This window comes from Glossina fuscipes, unplaced genomic scaffold, assembly GCF_014805625.2.
Source record: "Glossina fuscipes isolate IAEA_lab_2018 unplaced genomic scaffold, Yale_Gfus_2 0, whole genome shotgun sequence".
Classification (NCBI taxonomy): domain Eukaryota; kingdom Metazoa; phylum Arthropoda; class Insecta; order Diptera; family Glossinidae; genus Glossina; species Glossina fuscipes.
The window spans coordinates 42249119-42264690 of NW_023998414.1; the positions used below are offsets into that span (position 1 = coordinate 42249119).

Genomic DNA, 15572 nt, shown 5'->3' on the forward strand with positions numbered 1-15572 from the left:
TCACGTAGGTTTATTTTCTAGACCCCAACATCTATAGGAGTTCTCATTAAAAACAAGACCTTTACGACGGACTCTGAAAATTAATAAAATTTTTAGAAAGCAAGAAAAAGTGCTAAGTTTGGATTAAGCCATGTAATGGTGTGGGAATACTCCAATATGCGGGCGTTCATGAAAAGTATGCCTTTGCGTGAAAATAATATTTAATTTTCGAAACGAGGGGATAACTATATTAGGAGAAGTGATGTAGGGTATCCATTGGTCGGTCTTGCCCGATTATAATTTCCTTATTTGTTTTTTCTTGTTTTTACTAATAATACTGTCATTTTACCTGGCTGCGCATTGCAAACAAGCGTAAATGTGTATATTTATCTCCTATAGGAGCATATTTTTGTGTTGGTACCAGCCAACCGCAAAATTTTTTCGTTTGTTTAAGTGTTACAACCTAAAAACGCCAAAGTACATTTGAATTTACTGAAAGTCAAACATAAACACATGCATATGCGGAGAAAATCATTTTCTGGGGGCCAACAAATGACTCAATTGAAATTCTAATTTGTCATGGTTGGTAAATATCGTATCCGTGCATGTTGATGTGCGTGCTTGATTGGCCCAAGTTTGTTTGCGAATGGCTTAGCTTGTGCTTTAATTGCGACACTAAGTGACTGGTAATAGCTGCAGATTCGTATCCTTAAACAATGTCCCGTTTTAGTAAATAATCATTTTTTAATAAACACACAAAATAAATAAATGTAAATATTTTTGTAAAAATTTGTTTTCAATTCCTGTTAAATTTTCCGGTTAAACGACCACGTGTGGCCAGCGAAGCGGCTGCTCCCCTACGAAAGCGTGTATGTGTGACGAATTGTTTGCCCGCCGCAAGCAGAGCAGTTGAACCAGATATTTCATCCTTCTCGGGCAAATGCGCCACATGCAGTATATCCCATAGCAATTTTCCATTTTCCTGCGAGTCCAATAGTTTACTTAACTCAACCTAAGAACAGGAAAGAAACTTTTCGCATTAATTAAAAAAAAATATTTTGCGCTTACTTGCGATTTTCTTAACAATTCCTTTAAATTGCCTCCATGTCGCATTAACTGATGCACATTCCGAGTGTTAATCCCTGGCAACCGTAACAAGAAATCATAAATATTGGCATTAAATTTCAAATCATCATAAGAGCCTATCTCATCGATCCCGAGAGTAGATGCCTGTTTAGCATCCGGTTCCGGTTTACCCAATTTCAGCTCTTCGAATAGTTGAGCCGTAGCATATGGACTTGGTGACCATATTAGCCGTAATTTCGGAAAATGCAGTGTAAGCAGCTGCAATTTTTGCACTATGTCAACGTTGGTGGAGGTGGTATTCTGACTCAACATATATTTTCCCTGCAAGTGAAAGGGCTTATTTTGGTCGAATTCAATCAGTAGAATAGGTTTAGCATAATAACGTTGCATTTGTATGCATTGATTGTATAAACGACCTGAGTTAAGAGAACCGATTAAATCGGAAATCGATTTGCGTTCCACACATATTTCGGGAGTTAGAATGTAATCGCCAATCTTGAAAAAAACATTTGAAAATAATAGAAATTTAATTCATATTTAATTCATGTCAAAAAAAAATAAATGCCTTACAGTTATGGTAACCGGCACCACCTCCAAACCTCTTTTGTGTATCAAGCAGGGCAAATCGGAACGAAATTCGCGCATATCTACTATAATTTTGGGGACTGATAAATTTTCAGTTGATTGTTGGCCTCCAGCTTTACGACTCTGGGCGTTATTTGCTTCCACTTCTGGATCTTTGAAAGTCTTGTATAAAACGAAGGCTTCATCTGTTTTTCCATCCTGGTATTCAGGTATTACCATGGTCTAAAGTATGAAATAATAAGAAGAAAAGTTAACATCTCGTGATCAAACGCTTTATTTAACTTACGCTTTTTGTGTCTATAATCAGTTCAAAAGCCTGCTTCTCTCTTCGCAAGCTAGTTAAATACGATTGTTCTTCCACAGTCCGAGCATGTATCAGGAAAAAAATTTTCATGCGTTCCGCAGGTGGACGACGATGTCGTGCCTCGTAAATTTCCAATTGCCGTATAGCGGTAACATTGCAATGATACATAACAACATACTGCGGTTGTATGTCGTTAAGTATGCGTTCCAAAGCTAAAGGCCCATCATGTTCCGTCTTAAATGTTTGCAAGCAGATCAAAGGTTGTTTGCCTGCAGCGACAGCGGCAGTGATGTCCATACTTTCCATCTCTGGAAATGGTTCAAATATGGAGTCCTGTAAACTGGTACCAACTGCCCCTTCAACATCATCATATGTGGTGTCCGTATTATCCAAGTCAGCATCCGTCAATAACGGTTGGGTCATAGTTAACAAGTAGCTTTCTTGGAAAAGGTTATGTTCCTGTAAATCCTCTAGATCATCTTGACTTAAGAGTTGAGTTAATTCATCCATGGGCAGTGCTTGAGTATCAGGTAAACTTTCCTCTTGACCTTGAATGTCAGTTTTATTTAATGATTTTCCACATGTTTGCTTCTTGAGAACTGGGTCTGGTTTTTGACTTAAAGTCATTTCCAATTCGTGACCATTTTTTATTTTTTCAAATCTTTTACTTAATTTTGCTACAGGTATCTGATGACGCATAGCCACATATAATAAATACTGTTCCCCACTTTGAGTTAAATACTGTCTCAGTTGATAACAAGTACGGGTATCTTGACAGAGTATAAGAACCTTTGGTTGCATCAATTTATTCGTTTCGGAACGCTTCATATCTCCTGGTATTTCAACCTTGAGAATTTCACTTAAATATTTCCATTTAGGGCATGGTTCTGGTTCAAATTCTACGTTTACATAAAAGAGAAAACTTTAAGTTTTGTAAAAATTAAGAAACCTTCACTAACCTCCCGCTTCGTTATAAACTCTCTCCTTGGCCAATTTAAATACCTTCTCAGCAGCATCCAACAAAGTCCATCCAGAATTACTTAAAGCATACTCAGTAGTACGATAGCGTTTAATTAACGCGTAAGCACTTATAGCGTCGTTATACATGGTAGAACTAGGAAAATTAGGACGCGTAAGATTTTATAAATTTTGCTGAAACGCAACTTCGTACTTACATCATTAGATTCCGTAAAATCTTTAAGTCAGCAACTATCAATTTAGTTTGTGAATTCAATTGATGCCATATACAGTCCAATTGGCTTTGAAGTATCTTATGAAATTTTTTCGTAACACAATTCTCAACGGTAATAACTTCCAAGTCTACCATTCGATTGATGCGTTTGATCTCGCGCACTAAATAATTCATTAAATCTAAAATATTTGCCTGCATAGATTCCATTTTACCACTGAGCGGTACATGCAATTCGACGATTTGAGCTTCATATGGCTTCAAAGATGACTGCACAGTGGCATGGAAGCGAGGCCATATGAACAGTTCTTTGACAAATAAATTACGCATGATACGTTCTATGTGCCCATATCCAATGGTGAATGCTTCAGCACTACCAGAAAATGCTTTAATAAAACCAGTCTTATTGCGTTGGCGATACAATCGTAAAGCAAAGGCTTCTTGACAAGACTCAATAATAGTATGAGCTCGTAGTACCACTATGCCGGTAATCAACTCAATAGGTATTCTTTGCTTCAGTAGATCCACTACCAAAATGCGTGTGGTCATAAATTGTATGCCACCCTCAAGGTAAACACGTTCTCTGTTTTTAAAAAATGTCTAACTACGTGTACTGTAATTAACACATTACTTTTTTACCTTTCTGTAGCTGTATTGGCTGCCTCATGTAAAAATTTCTTCTCCACTCGAGACTTATAATAATTCTCTTCCCAATCGGAACCGTTAATAACAAGCAATAAATTTCCAGAATCACTATAGACCTTTAAGATATTTAACAGCACTCGCTCGTAACTGAGACCTCTATTAATATTTAAGTGTCAGTCCAAAATGCTATAAACACTTTAAATTTAATTACACACTTCGCACAAACCATTAAAGCATCTGAGTAAACCATATCCAAAAACATCTGCTTCTCATAATTCAAAAGTTGCACACCCATTAAATATTCCTCTGCTGTTGCAATATTTGCTTGACTTTTATCTTCTGGTTGTTCTTGTTTCGAATCCTTTTCCATATTTCCCAATGCTTCTTCACTGGCGCTAGCGTTTTCCTCATCTTGAATATTGTAAATATTATTCTCTTTTTCTAAATTTGCCATTTTTAAATCAATCTAGAAAACCGGCAAAAAAACTCTTACGAGTTTCGAAGTTATTATTATTATGCTGAACAGAGTGGACAACGCGCTAATTTTTCATTTACGAGAAATTAAAACTTGGCCACTCTGTTCGTACAGTTCATTAAAAAATTTATATAACTACAGTATTATAATAATTCTTAAAAAACGTTTTAGAAAATAAAATATTCTATTTACCCAAGTTCGTTAAAACCAAATGAAGACAACATAATTTTCTGCTAACATTCTCCTTTTTTGGACCAAACTTGGTTCTCTTTAGCAGTCTTTATTCTTTGTTTTTCTTCTCTTACAAATAATGCGTAGTATAAGCCAAAATTATATATGATGTTATATAAAAAAAATAAAATATAAACTAAATATTTAGTTTCTAAATTTAAAATAGGTTGTCTTTATTTCTTCTTGTGCGTTGTTTTATTTTGTTTTATTTATGTATACATACATGTATACATACATACGAGTTGTAATATTTCCATTAAGTTTTGTAAAAAGTCGGCAAAGTAGAAGTCGAATCAGAAAATATTTTTCGTTCAACATCACAATATGCTAGCGTGGCCCACTTGAACTTTGCAATCCGAAAACGAAAATGATGGAGGCTTATTTATATTGCCAGCTTTAGGACAAACTTCTAATACATAAACCGTTCATAAAGTGGAAGATAAATTTAATTTATCTCCTACAGACATTACAGTCTGGCAGCAATGCGGTTTACGGTTATGAAAGAAAACGCAGTCTGGCATTATTGACTTTCTGCTTCTTTGTTTTCGTATGCACGTGGGCTATTGTTAGTTATTTGTTAAACTTTAAGATGTAAGGTATTTTTTTAAAGATTGCAGTAAGAATATATAGTTTTTCCAAAGTTAAAGCAATTTTGTTTTTAATATTTAAAGGAAAAAACTATTAAAAATGTCTAGCACGGCCGAACCGATTTCCGCCTTTGGTGCATACAACATTGGCAAACAAAGCAAACGCTTGCAAAAGCTCACAAAAAAAGGTAACTCGCTTAACAAAACTATTGGTGGAAAAATCAAGAAAAAAATTGCTCGTGCTCCAATTCCGGTTTATAGCCAAAAGAAGAATGAGGCATCCGACCGAAAATCAGCAAAAGGTGTAAGAGCTAAATCATTAAAAAAGAATAACAAAATGACTAATAAACGGGTAAACCTTAAGCCGCATATTAAAGAATACAAAGCGGGTAATTCGATGATTAGCGGCCCTAGTTTAAATAAAAAGAAACAGAAAAAGAAGTTGAAAAGTCCTCTTAAGCCATTAGAACAAGAAGAGAAAAACAATTTTGAGGAAGGATATAATGAAGAATATATGTGTGTACAAAACGTATCATCTCCAAAAGATGAACAAGATATTACAGTCGTATTACCTAGAGACAATTTGACTAACAAGCAGAATGCGGCTAGCGCCACTAAAGTAGCCTTAACAAATGGTGCGACAAAGAACAAATTGTTGAAAACAAAGGAAGTATCTATGGGAGCTATTAAGAAGTCTCCAGCTTCTGTTAAAAGCAAAAAAAAGAGTACATCTAATGTTAGCGATGCTTTACCTAAAGTTACGAAAACAACCAGTGTTAAATTTGAACCTCTCTCTTCTCAAAGCAACGTCATTCGTATGAACAGCATTACTGAGGGTAAACGTACTTTTGAATGGTTATTAAATCCAGTGAAAGTTGAAGATTTCTTTGCCAAATACTGGGAAAGTAAATCATGCTTTATTAAACGACGACAAAGTAATTATTTTTCTCATTTGATCTCATTTGAGGCCATTGACCAGATGTTGCTACAAAATCATCTGGAATTTACCAAGAATATAGATGTCACTTCCTATAAAAATGGTATATAGCTCTAAAATCGTCTAGGAATCAAGTGATTTTTTTACTTCAAACATTTAGGTGAACGCGAGACTTTAAATCCTGAAGGTCGAGCTTTGCCACCTACTATATGGGATCACTATGGTCAAGGATGTAGTATACGTTTGCTGAACCCTCAAGCCTTTTTACCAAATCTTTACACTTTAAATAGTACTTTACAAGAATATTTCCATTGTTTAGTCGGTGCAAACGCTTACCTAACGCCACCCAACAGTCAAGGCTTTGCGCCACACTATGATGACATTGAAGCGTTTGTTTTGCAAATAGAAGGTCGTAAGCGTTGGAAATTGTACAAACCACGCCAGCCTGAAGAAATATTGCCACGCTTCTCCTCTAGAAACTTTTCACAAGAAGAGATAGGAAAACCTATATTTGAAGAGGTACATGAGTTGCAATAAATAATCAGAAAAATAAACTTAATAATCATCTTCCCAAAGGTACTACAACCTGGTGATATTTTGTATTTTCCTCGTGGCATTATACATCAAGCTAAAACTGAACCCGGATATCACTCACTGCATCTTACTTTAAGCGTTTATCAGAAACAATCGTATGCCGATTTATTAGAAAAAATGGTACCTTTAATGTTAGAGAAAGCTATATACAATAACCCAGATCTGAGAAGAGGTTTGCCTCTACAATGTTGGCATCTTGCTGGTATAGCTCATAGTTCTCATGGCTCTAAAGAACGAACTTCTTTGGAAAAGAAGGTTAAGCAACTTTTGAACAAATGTATGAACAGCGTAGACTTAACAGATGTTATGGATTCAGCATTTGACCAATTAGCCAAAAAATATCATCGTGAAGCTTTGCCACCCGAAATATTAGACACAGAAAAATTGCGGACTGTTTATGGTTCGCGCAGTCGCACAAACGAACACGGCGAGTGCCTGTGTGATTACGAGATCGAAGAACGAACCAATGTACGATTATTAAGGGCTAATATATTACGTTTAGTGGAAGAAGAGGGCAAGATGCGCATCTACTACTATTCCGATAATTCGAAGTTGTTCTGTGAATATGAGCCTACTTTTATAGAAATAAAAGATACCCAGGCGGCTAGTGTTGAAGTGTTAATTAAATCTTATCCAGAGTATGTAAGCGTCTCTCAGTTGCCTATGGAGCAAACAGAGGAGAAAATTGATCTAACTCAAGCTTTGTGGGAGAGAGGTCTGCTAATGTTCGAGAAACCATTTAATTAAAACAATCGAGCTAAATAAAGCATTATCATACAATTCTTAACTGAAAATTTTTTAAATTTTTTCTTTTTTTTTAATAAATTAAAAGAAGAAAACTCTTATCATTTAAATAATGTAAATGTAAACCGGTTCTTTCTATTAATATCTTCTATGTTTCTTCTATTGTTACATAGTTATGTCGATTTTTTTACATTTAAATTAAATAAATATATAAATAATATTGGGCAGGTTGACAGATAATCTTTTCTGAACTGAAACTCGGCAACAACTAATTTTATAATATCCGAAGGCAACTGACATAGACATACTAATATTGTAAGATTTAAGATATTCCGCGGTGCAATGTGACTTTTAAAATTTATGTTTTATTTGCACTTTGAAATGCGTACATAAAAAAACAAAAACATTGAGGTCCAATTATTGAGATACTGAAACTCGAAAAAGATCACAATAGTATGAACTAACGCAAAACCAAAGAATAAAAAGAAAAAATTGAATTAGATACAATATGTATTAACTACGTTTACGGAATTTCAAAATGCCATTCATTACGTTAACAGAAGAGTGACCCGCACTGACCCGTACAAGCCCGTCTCGTGTTACAAGACACTTATTACAAAATGTTAAAGCAACCGTAGCTTATATGGTTTGAAATTCATGTTAGTTTTGTTATCACTTTCCGGTGATAACCTATTAAAAATAAGATGGAGAATGTGATTATAAAACAGCTGATCTTTTTAATATAGCTTGACTCCATATTTAATACTAAAGATTTGATTATCCCAGATTTTATTTACAAAAGGACATGCGTTTAACAAATATTTTATATAAAAAAGTAAAAGCTAAGTGAGTGTTGTTGAAACGATAATATTCCTTCAACATTGATGTATTTTACATACGTATATATATATACATTTATATACATTTGTTTTGTTTGAAAATAGGCGTATAATGGTAGTGGTGGAGAGTATGGTTAGTGGTCACAAATTTAATACCGTGCGTGAGAGATTGGGCGATAAAGTGGAAACTATACGTTTCGACCCTTACAGTAAGTTAGATTAACTTTAAAACTGATGTGTATGATAAACAGTTTAGCTGTGTGCTGGACTTAACTTAGAAATATATCTTGAAAAAAAAAAAATTGTGTATCGTAATTGCATTTGTATGTTTTGTTATTGCTTTCAGTACAAAAGGAGGCCGTATATCGTGAACTCAAAAAGATACGCAGTGTGAAATAAATGAAATTTTTATATATAAATAAATTCATGTAAATTGCTTCACTATGTGAAAATTGTTTGTTTGTTTAAAATTAAGTAAGGATCAAAGGTAAACTTGTAAGAATATTTAGTTACGTCCTGTTTAAAAAGGACCTTCATAACAAAAAAATTCATATATTCAATATTCATATACTGAACATCTATTTAACATTTTACCTGATTAGTGATTAGTGAACTCAGTTTTGAACTAATTTGAGCATGATTTTTGTTTACATACTGAACGGTATTGGATGTCAAGGAAGATGAAAAATGACAGGCATAGATAAAACAATACGATATATGTAAAATTCATGCATTTCAATATATAGTTCAAATCATTCCCACCTTTGGTTAATACGCTGGTCACTAATTAAATTAAAATCAATTTATTATCACACAGATATTTCTATGTACACTTCCCTAAACAACATATTGCAATAATATATGTATGCATTTTACTATTATTTGCCTGGAATACGGAAATGAGTAAAACATGCTGATGTGAACTGTTGACGTATATAGATATGCGAAAGCACCCAAATACACTTTCATGTTAAATACCATTGTCAAATATTGAATTTGAAACCTTTCCTCTTTAAGAGTGCGTCGATGTGTGTCTATGTCAATATTTGCCGGTAGGTATATTTGACGGACATATTCTTCATTATCGCCATTAAGAACAATACCCATATATTTTAAAAGAGAAGTGAATAGTGCATCCGCACATGTATGCTCAAGTAGGCTTATGGTGATGTTAAGGTCTATATCAGGGTTTCAACTTTTACTTGTGTACGTATGTATGCATGAACGTAAAAAAGTGACGTAAATTTAATGCATTATTACCTAATGTGAATATTGAAAAAAATCTTTTGAAAGAAACGAAACAAGCGGCATACAAACGCAAAATCAGGCTCATTTATCCCAGCATTATTTATATAAAGCAATTCTAATCTATAGAGAGCTTAAATTAAATATGACTTTCTCTCCTGCCAACTTTCATGTGAAACAATCAAGTGTTAATAAAATATTATATTTTAAGAAAAGAAAAACAATTTACCTTCTCGTATTTTTACCAGGGTAACATCAATAAGGGCGACAAATGTGTATCAATGATCTGCCTGAACTTATAGGAATCAAGGTCTGAAAGCCTTATCTTAACTATTCGCGGACGATATATGCCTGGTATACAGTACTGATGCTGGTGACTTGGGAGTTCTTGAGTGGAATATCAATTATAGTTTTGAACAATTTGTTGAATGGTCTCAGATTAATGCTCTGCTCATAAACTCGTCGAAATCCAAGGTTATGCGCTTTGAAATCATGAGTCGGTATGCGCCCCAAATAAATGTCCTCATTGGTCACTCCAATATAGAGCTTGTTGGCTTACGTAAATGCCTGGGTATATATTAATTGATCATCATCTCAACTTTGGGGAACATATTGAGCGTTTCCATGGAAAAGCGGTGGGTACTTTGCGTTCAACTTACTCAAATAATACTTATCTGCCGTAATTAGTCAAGTACAGGCTGGCTTATGCTCTCTTGCTGCTACAAAGCCTTTATGGCGTAGAAGTCGTAGCTGGTACCACAGCTCACATTTTCTCTAGGCTTAGTCGTTTTTGCATTTTGTTGTACGCTATGACTATAACATTCATGGTTGGGCGCATACGGAACATGTTGAGCGGTTTTTGGGATCAATTCGCATTGTGTCGTTGCTTATTGCACTTTTACGGGGTTATTAAATTAGGCTTGCCTCTAAATCTGTGTTCTACCTTTGTATTGGCGAGCTCTACTGGCAATCCGTAGATTATCATATCTTTAATCGGATGTTATTTTGAATGGTCGTTTATTGTGCGTGCTGTGCGTTGCAGGAATTATCTCCCATGTGACCTACGTATTTTCTCTTACTCGAATAATGCTTTTCGGGTTAAGCTTCGTCGGTGTTTCTCCACCTTGGAGTATAGTGCTCACTTATTACTTTCTAGGTATGGTGTAGCTTTGCCAACCTTGATGTTGGACTGTGATGAGAGGGCGAAATTCAAAACTTGTATACGGTCGCCAATGTATGGCGTTATAAATTTATATCCTGCTTAAAAGCAGCTTATTAGGTGTCTCAAATAAATTGAAACGAAATGATTTTTCAGCGATGTGATGGATGAAATTGATTTAATCATATTATGATTACAATCTCTAAACTTTATCTAAAACAATAAATTTTTTTTAAAAAATTTGTTTTTGAATTTAATTTTTCCTTTGATTACGATCTTAAAACTTTAACTTGATGTAGTTTTTTTTCATTTAATTTTTTTTTTTTTTTTTTTTGAAAACCTCATGTCAAGTTCAGTCCAGCAAACGCTGCCTTTTATGTTAAGTTACGTTCTGTTATTTTTGAACAAAAGCTTACGTAAATTATTAATAATTGTGTTAAAGCACAAGCTGCTGGATATGTTCAGTTGCAGGATGCAGTCATACATTAGGAAATGCTCACTCGTGCATAAAGAATTGTTATATGAAATATTACTAATACACATATAACTTATCTTACTTATCACTAAAGTAACTAAATAAAAGTACTTGTTAGCTTGGAGTAATCATTTGATCGGTTGATTAGTTTAAGCTATTTGTCTTTTATCGCAAATCATTGCTGAAAATGAATCGAAAATTTAAATTTTATTTACGATTCTCTCAGTTTTTACATGTGTTTTGATTAAATCTGTCTAGATTGTCTATGGCAAAGAGCTAAAGGAAAGAAGAGAGAAAGGATATGGCTACGTTGTTCCATGTTATCGAGCTCGCTCACGTGGCGAAACGCCAAGACGACACGATCGTTTTTTGACTGAGCAATATCAACTCACCACTCGTTGACAGCGGCTGGATAACGAGAACTATATCGTGTCAGCTCGACAACGGAAATCGTAAACCTCTTATCTTAGAATGTGGATATACATTTTATGTTATCTCCTATGCTAATAATAAGTTAACGAATCCCCAACCCAAAATGCGATCGTTGTTCTAACAAGCTTAGCATTTTTTAAAGCAATCTAGTATCCTTATATATTGGCCTTGCGTAGTAGACTTAGCATTGCGAATTGGGTACTGGGTGAAATATCTTGCGGGATATAATTTAATCAGTTAAAAGAAGATACCTTTTCGTGTCCATCACGGTGGCATGAGCGGTATATTCATTTTGTCAAAACGTTCGCAACGCTCAGAAGGAAAGATCAGCGACCCCACAAAGTACATATATTCTTGATCGCCTTCAAATTCTAAATCGCTTTAAGCATGTCTGCTCGTTCGCCTGTGTAATATCTGCTGTAAGCATTGTACGGTCCGCTAATCTGAAGCTATCGATTTCACATTCAGCAGGCGCAAGTTGGTATTGAAAATAGTGAAATCGGTCGAAGGACATGGCGAAAGTACTTGGTAAACTGTGTAAAAAATTGTTCTCTTCTCTCATTGCTCATAAACAACAGCAGATAGATGTACAAGCATTTGACTGGAACGGCGATGTTGCAGTACCTGTGTAGGAAATGTGGGAAATATTGATCACGCCCAGCCGATTTTATTGTGTATCAAAATTTAATTTCTCCTTTAATTCATTTAGAACGTGCAGAAGCGAACTTCAGAACCCTCATAAAGTATATTCTTGGCCAGTTTCAACGTCGAAATGCATCTAAGTATCTCTGTCCGTTCGTCTGTATGGAAGATGTCGCCCACAAATTTGCAAAACAGCTTGAAAGTAACCTAAACCGGTCAGAGGCCTACAACCAAAACTGAGAATACCTTTGCTTTCCGTGTTCTTTGCTTGTGACGCACAAAGTACATTTCTTCACTTTTATTCTGAAAATAGAAAAAATCAACCGCGCCCATCCAATATGATGGTTTATGTAGTTTAGTACTTTTTTTTTTTTTTGAATTTTTTACGATAGCCGTGATCGATGTAAGAGGTTCGATTACGAGCGAGCATAATTTTCTTACCTGAATACTTGAAATATTAAAAACCTGGGTTGCATATGGGTTTGCTTCTTATTTCAAAAATTATTCGGCTTATTATCTTGATATTTGTAGAAAGCTTTCAGTCTCCTATTTATAGATCCGAATTTTACGCATTTGAAAGCGTATGTATGTGAATTGAGTTGTTGATGAAGAATATCACGGGATAGCCAATAGTTACTTATCATAGGTACTACAGTGGGTAGTGACTCTGATTAATTTCTCCGAAGGTTCACATAAGCATAAAAGTTTCTCTATGCAATCAGCCGTATGATGGGATATCCCATATATGTATACGATTCTTTTGCGGCATTTAATGAAATTTGCTTGATGAGCCTTTTTAGACCTGCGTAACAGATTCGTTTTGTTATATATAAAAATATTTTCATTCTCATTACAAACATTTTTCTTCCTTTTCATATATCTACTTCTTGGGTATGTTATGATTTATGATTACGTCAGGTTTCTATCGGATATAGTATTTGTAGCGATGTCGGATATGGATTGTTTTAAAGCAAAATTTGTCGAAATGAAGCCATATTGAGAAAGAATTAATTGCAGAGGCATGATGAAGGTAGATATTTTGACATAAAGATAGTCCCTAGCGAGGGATAAACGAGATTTAATGAAACCTTAGAAAAATAGTATTTGAAGATGGATTGAATACCGCATCTACGGTATGAAAATAACGTAAGCAACTTATGTAAGGAGACAGAGCGTTTTGCTTACGCTAATTGCATTACAGGGATAAAAGTTCCACGTGAGCGTGACTGAACAGGAAATTAACGCTTTTAACAAATTAAATTAGACTCTTATTTGGTTATAAAATCAAATTCAGCAGCAACCTTAGAACTGTAGGAAAAATTTTCTTTATCTATGTGAAAGAAGAGACGGTTAAAGGTAAAAGTTATAGCCTGAGAAACGAAATAAAGAGTCTAATGTTAAGGTCAATGTAAGCTTACAAGTTTACATGCGATTTGTCGTCGACTCCAAGAAGAAATTTTGAATATTATTATAAGAAAAGTTGATTTGCCAACTGTGTTTATGCGTGTGTGTGTGTGTGTGTGTGTGTGTGTGTGTGTGTGTGAGGAAAGAAAAACTAAACAAGTGGCAGAGCTAAGGAAAAAATTTAATTAACAGAAAAGCTTTCTAAAAAGCTCTGCATTCGGTCGATGGATGAATTTAACACAATAGAAAAAGGGGAGATGGAAAAAGAAAACGAGAGCACAGAGACTAAAGACTAATTGTTTCGCACAATGTATCGTCAGTTTTCGTTTAACTTTCATATGCAGCGCAGTCTAACGGTTCCGAAACGGAAAAAAAGTAAATATTTGTAATAAAACAAATATATAACTACTCTCTCACTCCTAACAATTACCTTAAAGAACGGTCGGTCGTGGCGTTTTTATGTGTGCAAAAAAAAAAAAAAATAAAATAAATAAATAAATAAAGAAATAAAGAAATATTGAGAAAAAAAATTATTTTATAATTTCAATAAACGATAAGAAATTTAAGAGAAATTAGCAAAAAGCAAAGTATATCCAAAAAGAAAGGTGCAAATTATTGAAAAAATCCATTAACATTTCAAACATTTCATTTCATTGATTCTGACTCGCTAAAAACGTGTTGTTGCGGCACTTTTGTTGTTTTTAATTAATACATTTTTTTTTTTTTTTTTTTTTTTTTTTTTTTGTGATTTTATAACTTCATCCATTTACTTCCCTCATAATTTGGAAGCTTTTCATTTTTTGCGTGTTGATTGCGTGTGTGCGTTTTTATGCATACCTTATATAGATTTGCATGGTTTTAGGCGCGCAGGACCATTCACGACATCCTCCCACCTTTTTTCATTTTTCCTTCCTATCTTACATTTCAGAGCGATTTTGTTATTTTTGCTGCACCCCTTCTCTTGGCTGATGAACTAGTTTTTCAGTTTATAGGTTTTACAAATAATTGTTGCCTATATTTAGGTTTGTGTTAGTTAAAGTCTACCTTTCGTTGTGATCTTTGGTATTATTTTGAATCCTATCGCTCTTTAAAGGAATTTATTATTTATTTACTTTTTTTTGCTTCTTTCGAAGGCTTTACCTTTCTGTTCAATGTTCGAAAATGTTCTCGTTCATAACACAATTATTATGTGCGTGCAATAGAATAGCTCTTAGTCATGTTAGTCACTTTATTATAATGTTAATGTTGTCGTTGTTGTTATTTACTTAATATTAACTACTTATGAATGAAATTGCTTCCCTGCAAACTTTTACGCTCACCTAAATGCAATTAACACTTCAGAATTACGGGAAAGACAAAACGCATAAGCATGAATTACGGACAACCTATTCCCTATAATAGGACTTAGCGAGAAAAAAATGCGAAACAAAAAAATCTTTCATATTTTAGTTGCGGTAATTTCGATACGTTTGCTAACGAATCAACTATTCGCACACTGGGTACTCAGGATATTTAAAATGATTTGATGAATTGTTTGAAATGTTTCGAATTCTCTTTTTCAGTTTTTCAGATATTGTACTTCCTGCTTCGTGACGAGTCATATCCCAAACTTAAATTGCAAGTGCAAGTTACGCAGCTATATCAATAAGGAAGATCCTTTGCTTAGCTCCTGGGAGACGGACAGACAGAGCCTCGGTCAGAATCGGGCAAATTTAGTTAGTTTGTTTATTTCTTCATGCCCTCGCTTATATGATATGAATGTGAGAACAGTGAGTTGCTTATAAGTTCATCGAATAGTAGAAGAATGCATTTTCGATATCCGTCGTTTAGGTATAAAGTTGCAAAGAAGGTTCGTTTTAGCGTACCACAGAAAATGCTATATTCCCTTAGTGGGTGGCTGCTAAAGAAAACCTCACAAACTGCATAAATTAATGTCAACGTCAAAGTTGGAAGGCGACCCATAGTCACGTACGGTCAAGGGAACTGTACTATCTTCCCTTGGGCTTAATAAGCCCTATTC

General features: G+C 34.5%; 4 protein-coding genes across 5 annotated transcripts in view; 3 read left to right on the plus strand and 1 right to left on the minus strand.

Annotated features, from left to right (window-relative positions):
• Positions 1 to 317: 317 nt before the first annotated feature.
• On the minus strand, positions 318 to 4175 carry LOC119635085 (DNA repair endonuclease XPF). The gene is made up of 8 exons (XM_038029655.1): positions 4004 to 4175; positions 3783 to 3944; positions 3130 to 3726; positions 2914 to 3068; positions 1937 to 2853; positions 1636 to 1872; positions 1048 to 1560; positions 318 to 991 (listed from the first exon to the last, which is right to left on the minus strand). The coding sequence occupies exons 1-8, from the start codon at positions 4156 to 4158 to the stop codon at positions 776 to 778; spliced, it is 2952 nt and encodes a 983-aa protein (XP_037885583.1). The 5' UTR covers positions 4159 to 4175; the 3' UTR covers positions 318 to 775.
• An 839-nt stretch (positions 4176 to 5014) lies between these two features.
• Positions 5015 to 7456, plus strand: LOC119634639 (bifunctional lysine-specific demethylase and histidyl-hydroxylase NO66). Of its 2 annotated transcripts, XM_038028906.1 has the most exons (4): positions 5015 to 5090; positions 5166 to 6121; positions 6179 to 6537; positions 6595 to 7456. In XM_038028906.1, exons 2-4 carry the CDS (start codon positions 5182 to 5184, stop codon positions 7357 to 7359), a joined length of 2064 nt encoding a protein of 687 aa, XP_037884834.1. In that variant the 5' UTR covers positions 5015 to 5090; positions 5166 to 5181; the 3' UTR covers positions 7360 to 7456. The 2 variants fall into 2 exon arrangements, with proteins under 2 accessions (XP_037884834.1, XP_037884842.1); XM_038028914.1 differs by lacking the exon at positions 5015 to 5090 and having other exon boundaries at positions 5116 to 6121.
• A 705-nt stretch (positions 7457 to 8161) lies between these two features.
• On the plus strand, positions 8162 to 8633 carry LOC119644712 (39S ribosomal protein L33, mitochondrial). The gene is made up of 3 exons (XM_038044429.1): positions 8162 to 8202; positions 8301 to 8404; positions 8542 to 8633. Exons 1-3 carry the CDS (start codon positions 8162 to 8164, stop codon positions 8592 to 8594), a joined length of 198 nt encoding a protein of 65 aa, XP_037900357.1. The 3' UTR covers positions 8595 to 8633.
• A 5451-nt stretch (positions 8634 to 14084) lies between these two features.
• The window catches only part of LOC119644554 (1-phosphatidylinositol 4,5-bisphosphate phosphodiesterase), an 80212-nt gene continuing 78724 nt past the window's right edge, over positions 14085 to 15572 (plus strand). Inside the window, exon 1 of the mRNA XM_038044132.1 lies at positions 14085 to 14157. The gene's annotated coding sequence lies outside the window, so the exon portion shown is untranslated. The remainder of the gene's footprint in view (positions 14158 to 15572) is intronic.

What these genes read in the sequence shown, in the direction of transcription:
- LOC119635085 (XM_038029655.1), bottom strand. Translation starts at nt 4,158, where the DNA reads ATGGAAAAGGATTCGAAACAAGAACAACCAGAAGATAAAAGTCAAGCA. An exon ending in TGATTATAGACACAAAAAGC is followed by an intron (nt 1,873 to 1,936) that starts GTAAGTTAAATA and finishes TTCATACTTTAG; the next exon opens with ACCATGGTAATACCTGAATA. An exon ending in TGGTGCCGGTTACCATAACT is followed by an intron (nt 1,561 to 1,635) that starts GTAAGGCATTTA and finishes GTTTTTTTCAAG; the next exon opens with ATTGGCGATTACATTCTAAC.
- LOC119634639 (XM_038028906.1), top strand. Translation starts at nt 5,182, where the DNA reads ATGTCTAGCACGGCCGAACCGATTTCCGCCTTTGGTGCATACAACATT. An exon ending in TGTCACTTCCTATAAAAATG is followed by an intron (nt 6,122 to 6,178) that starts GTATATAGCTCT and finishes TCAAACATTTAG; the next exon opens with GTGAACGCGAGACTTTAAAT. An exon ending in GAAAACCTATATTTGAAGAG is followed by an intron (nt 6,538 to 6,594) that starts GTACATGAGTTG and finishes ATCTTCCCAAAG; the next exon opens with GTACTACAACCTGGTGATAT.
- LOC119644712 (XM_038044429.1), top strand. Translation starts at nt 8,162, where the DNA reads ATGCGTTTAACAAATATTTTATATAAAAAAGTAAAAGCTAA. An exon ending in TATAAAAAAGTAAAAGCTAA is followed by an intron (nt 8,203 to 8,300) that starts GTGAGTGTTGTT and finishes GTTTGAAAATAG; the next exon opens with GCGTATAATGGTAGTGGTGG. An exon ending in TATACGTTTCGACCCTTACA is followed by an intron (nt 8,405 to 8,541) that starts GTAAGTTAGATT and finishes TATTGCTTTCAG; the next exon opens with TACAAAAGGAGGCCGTATAT.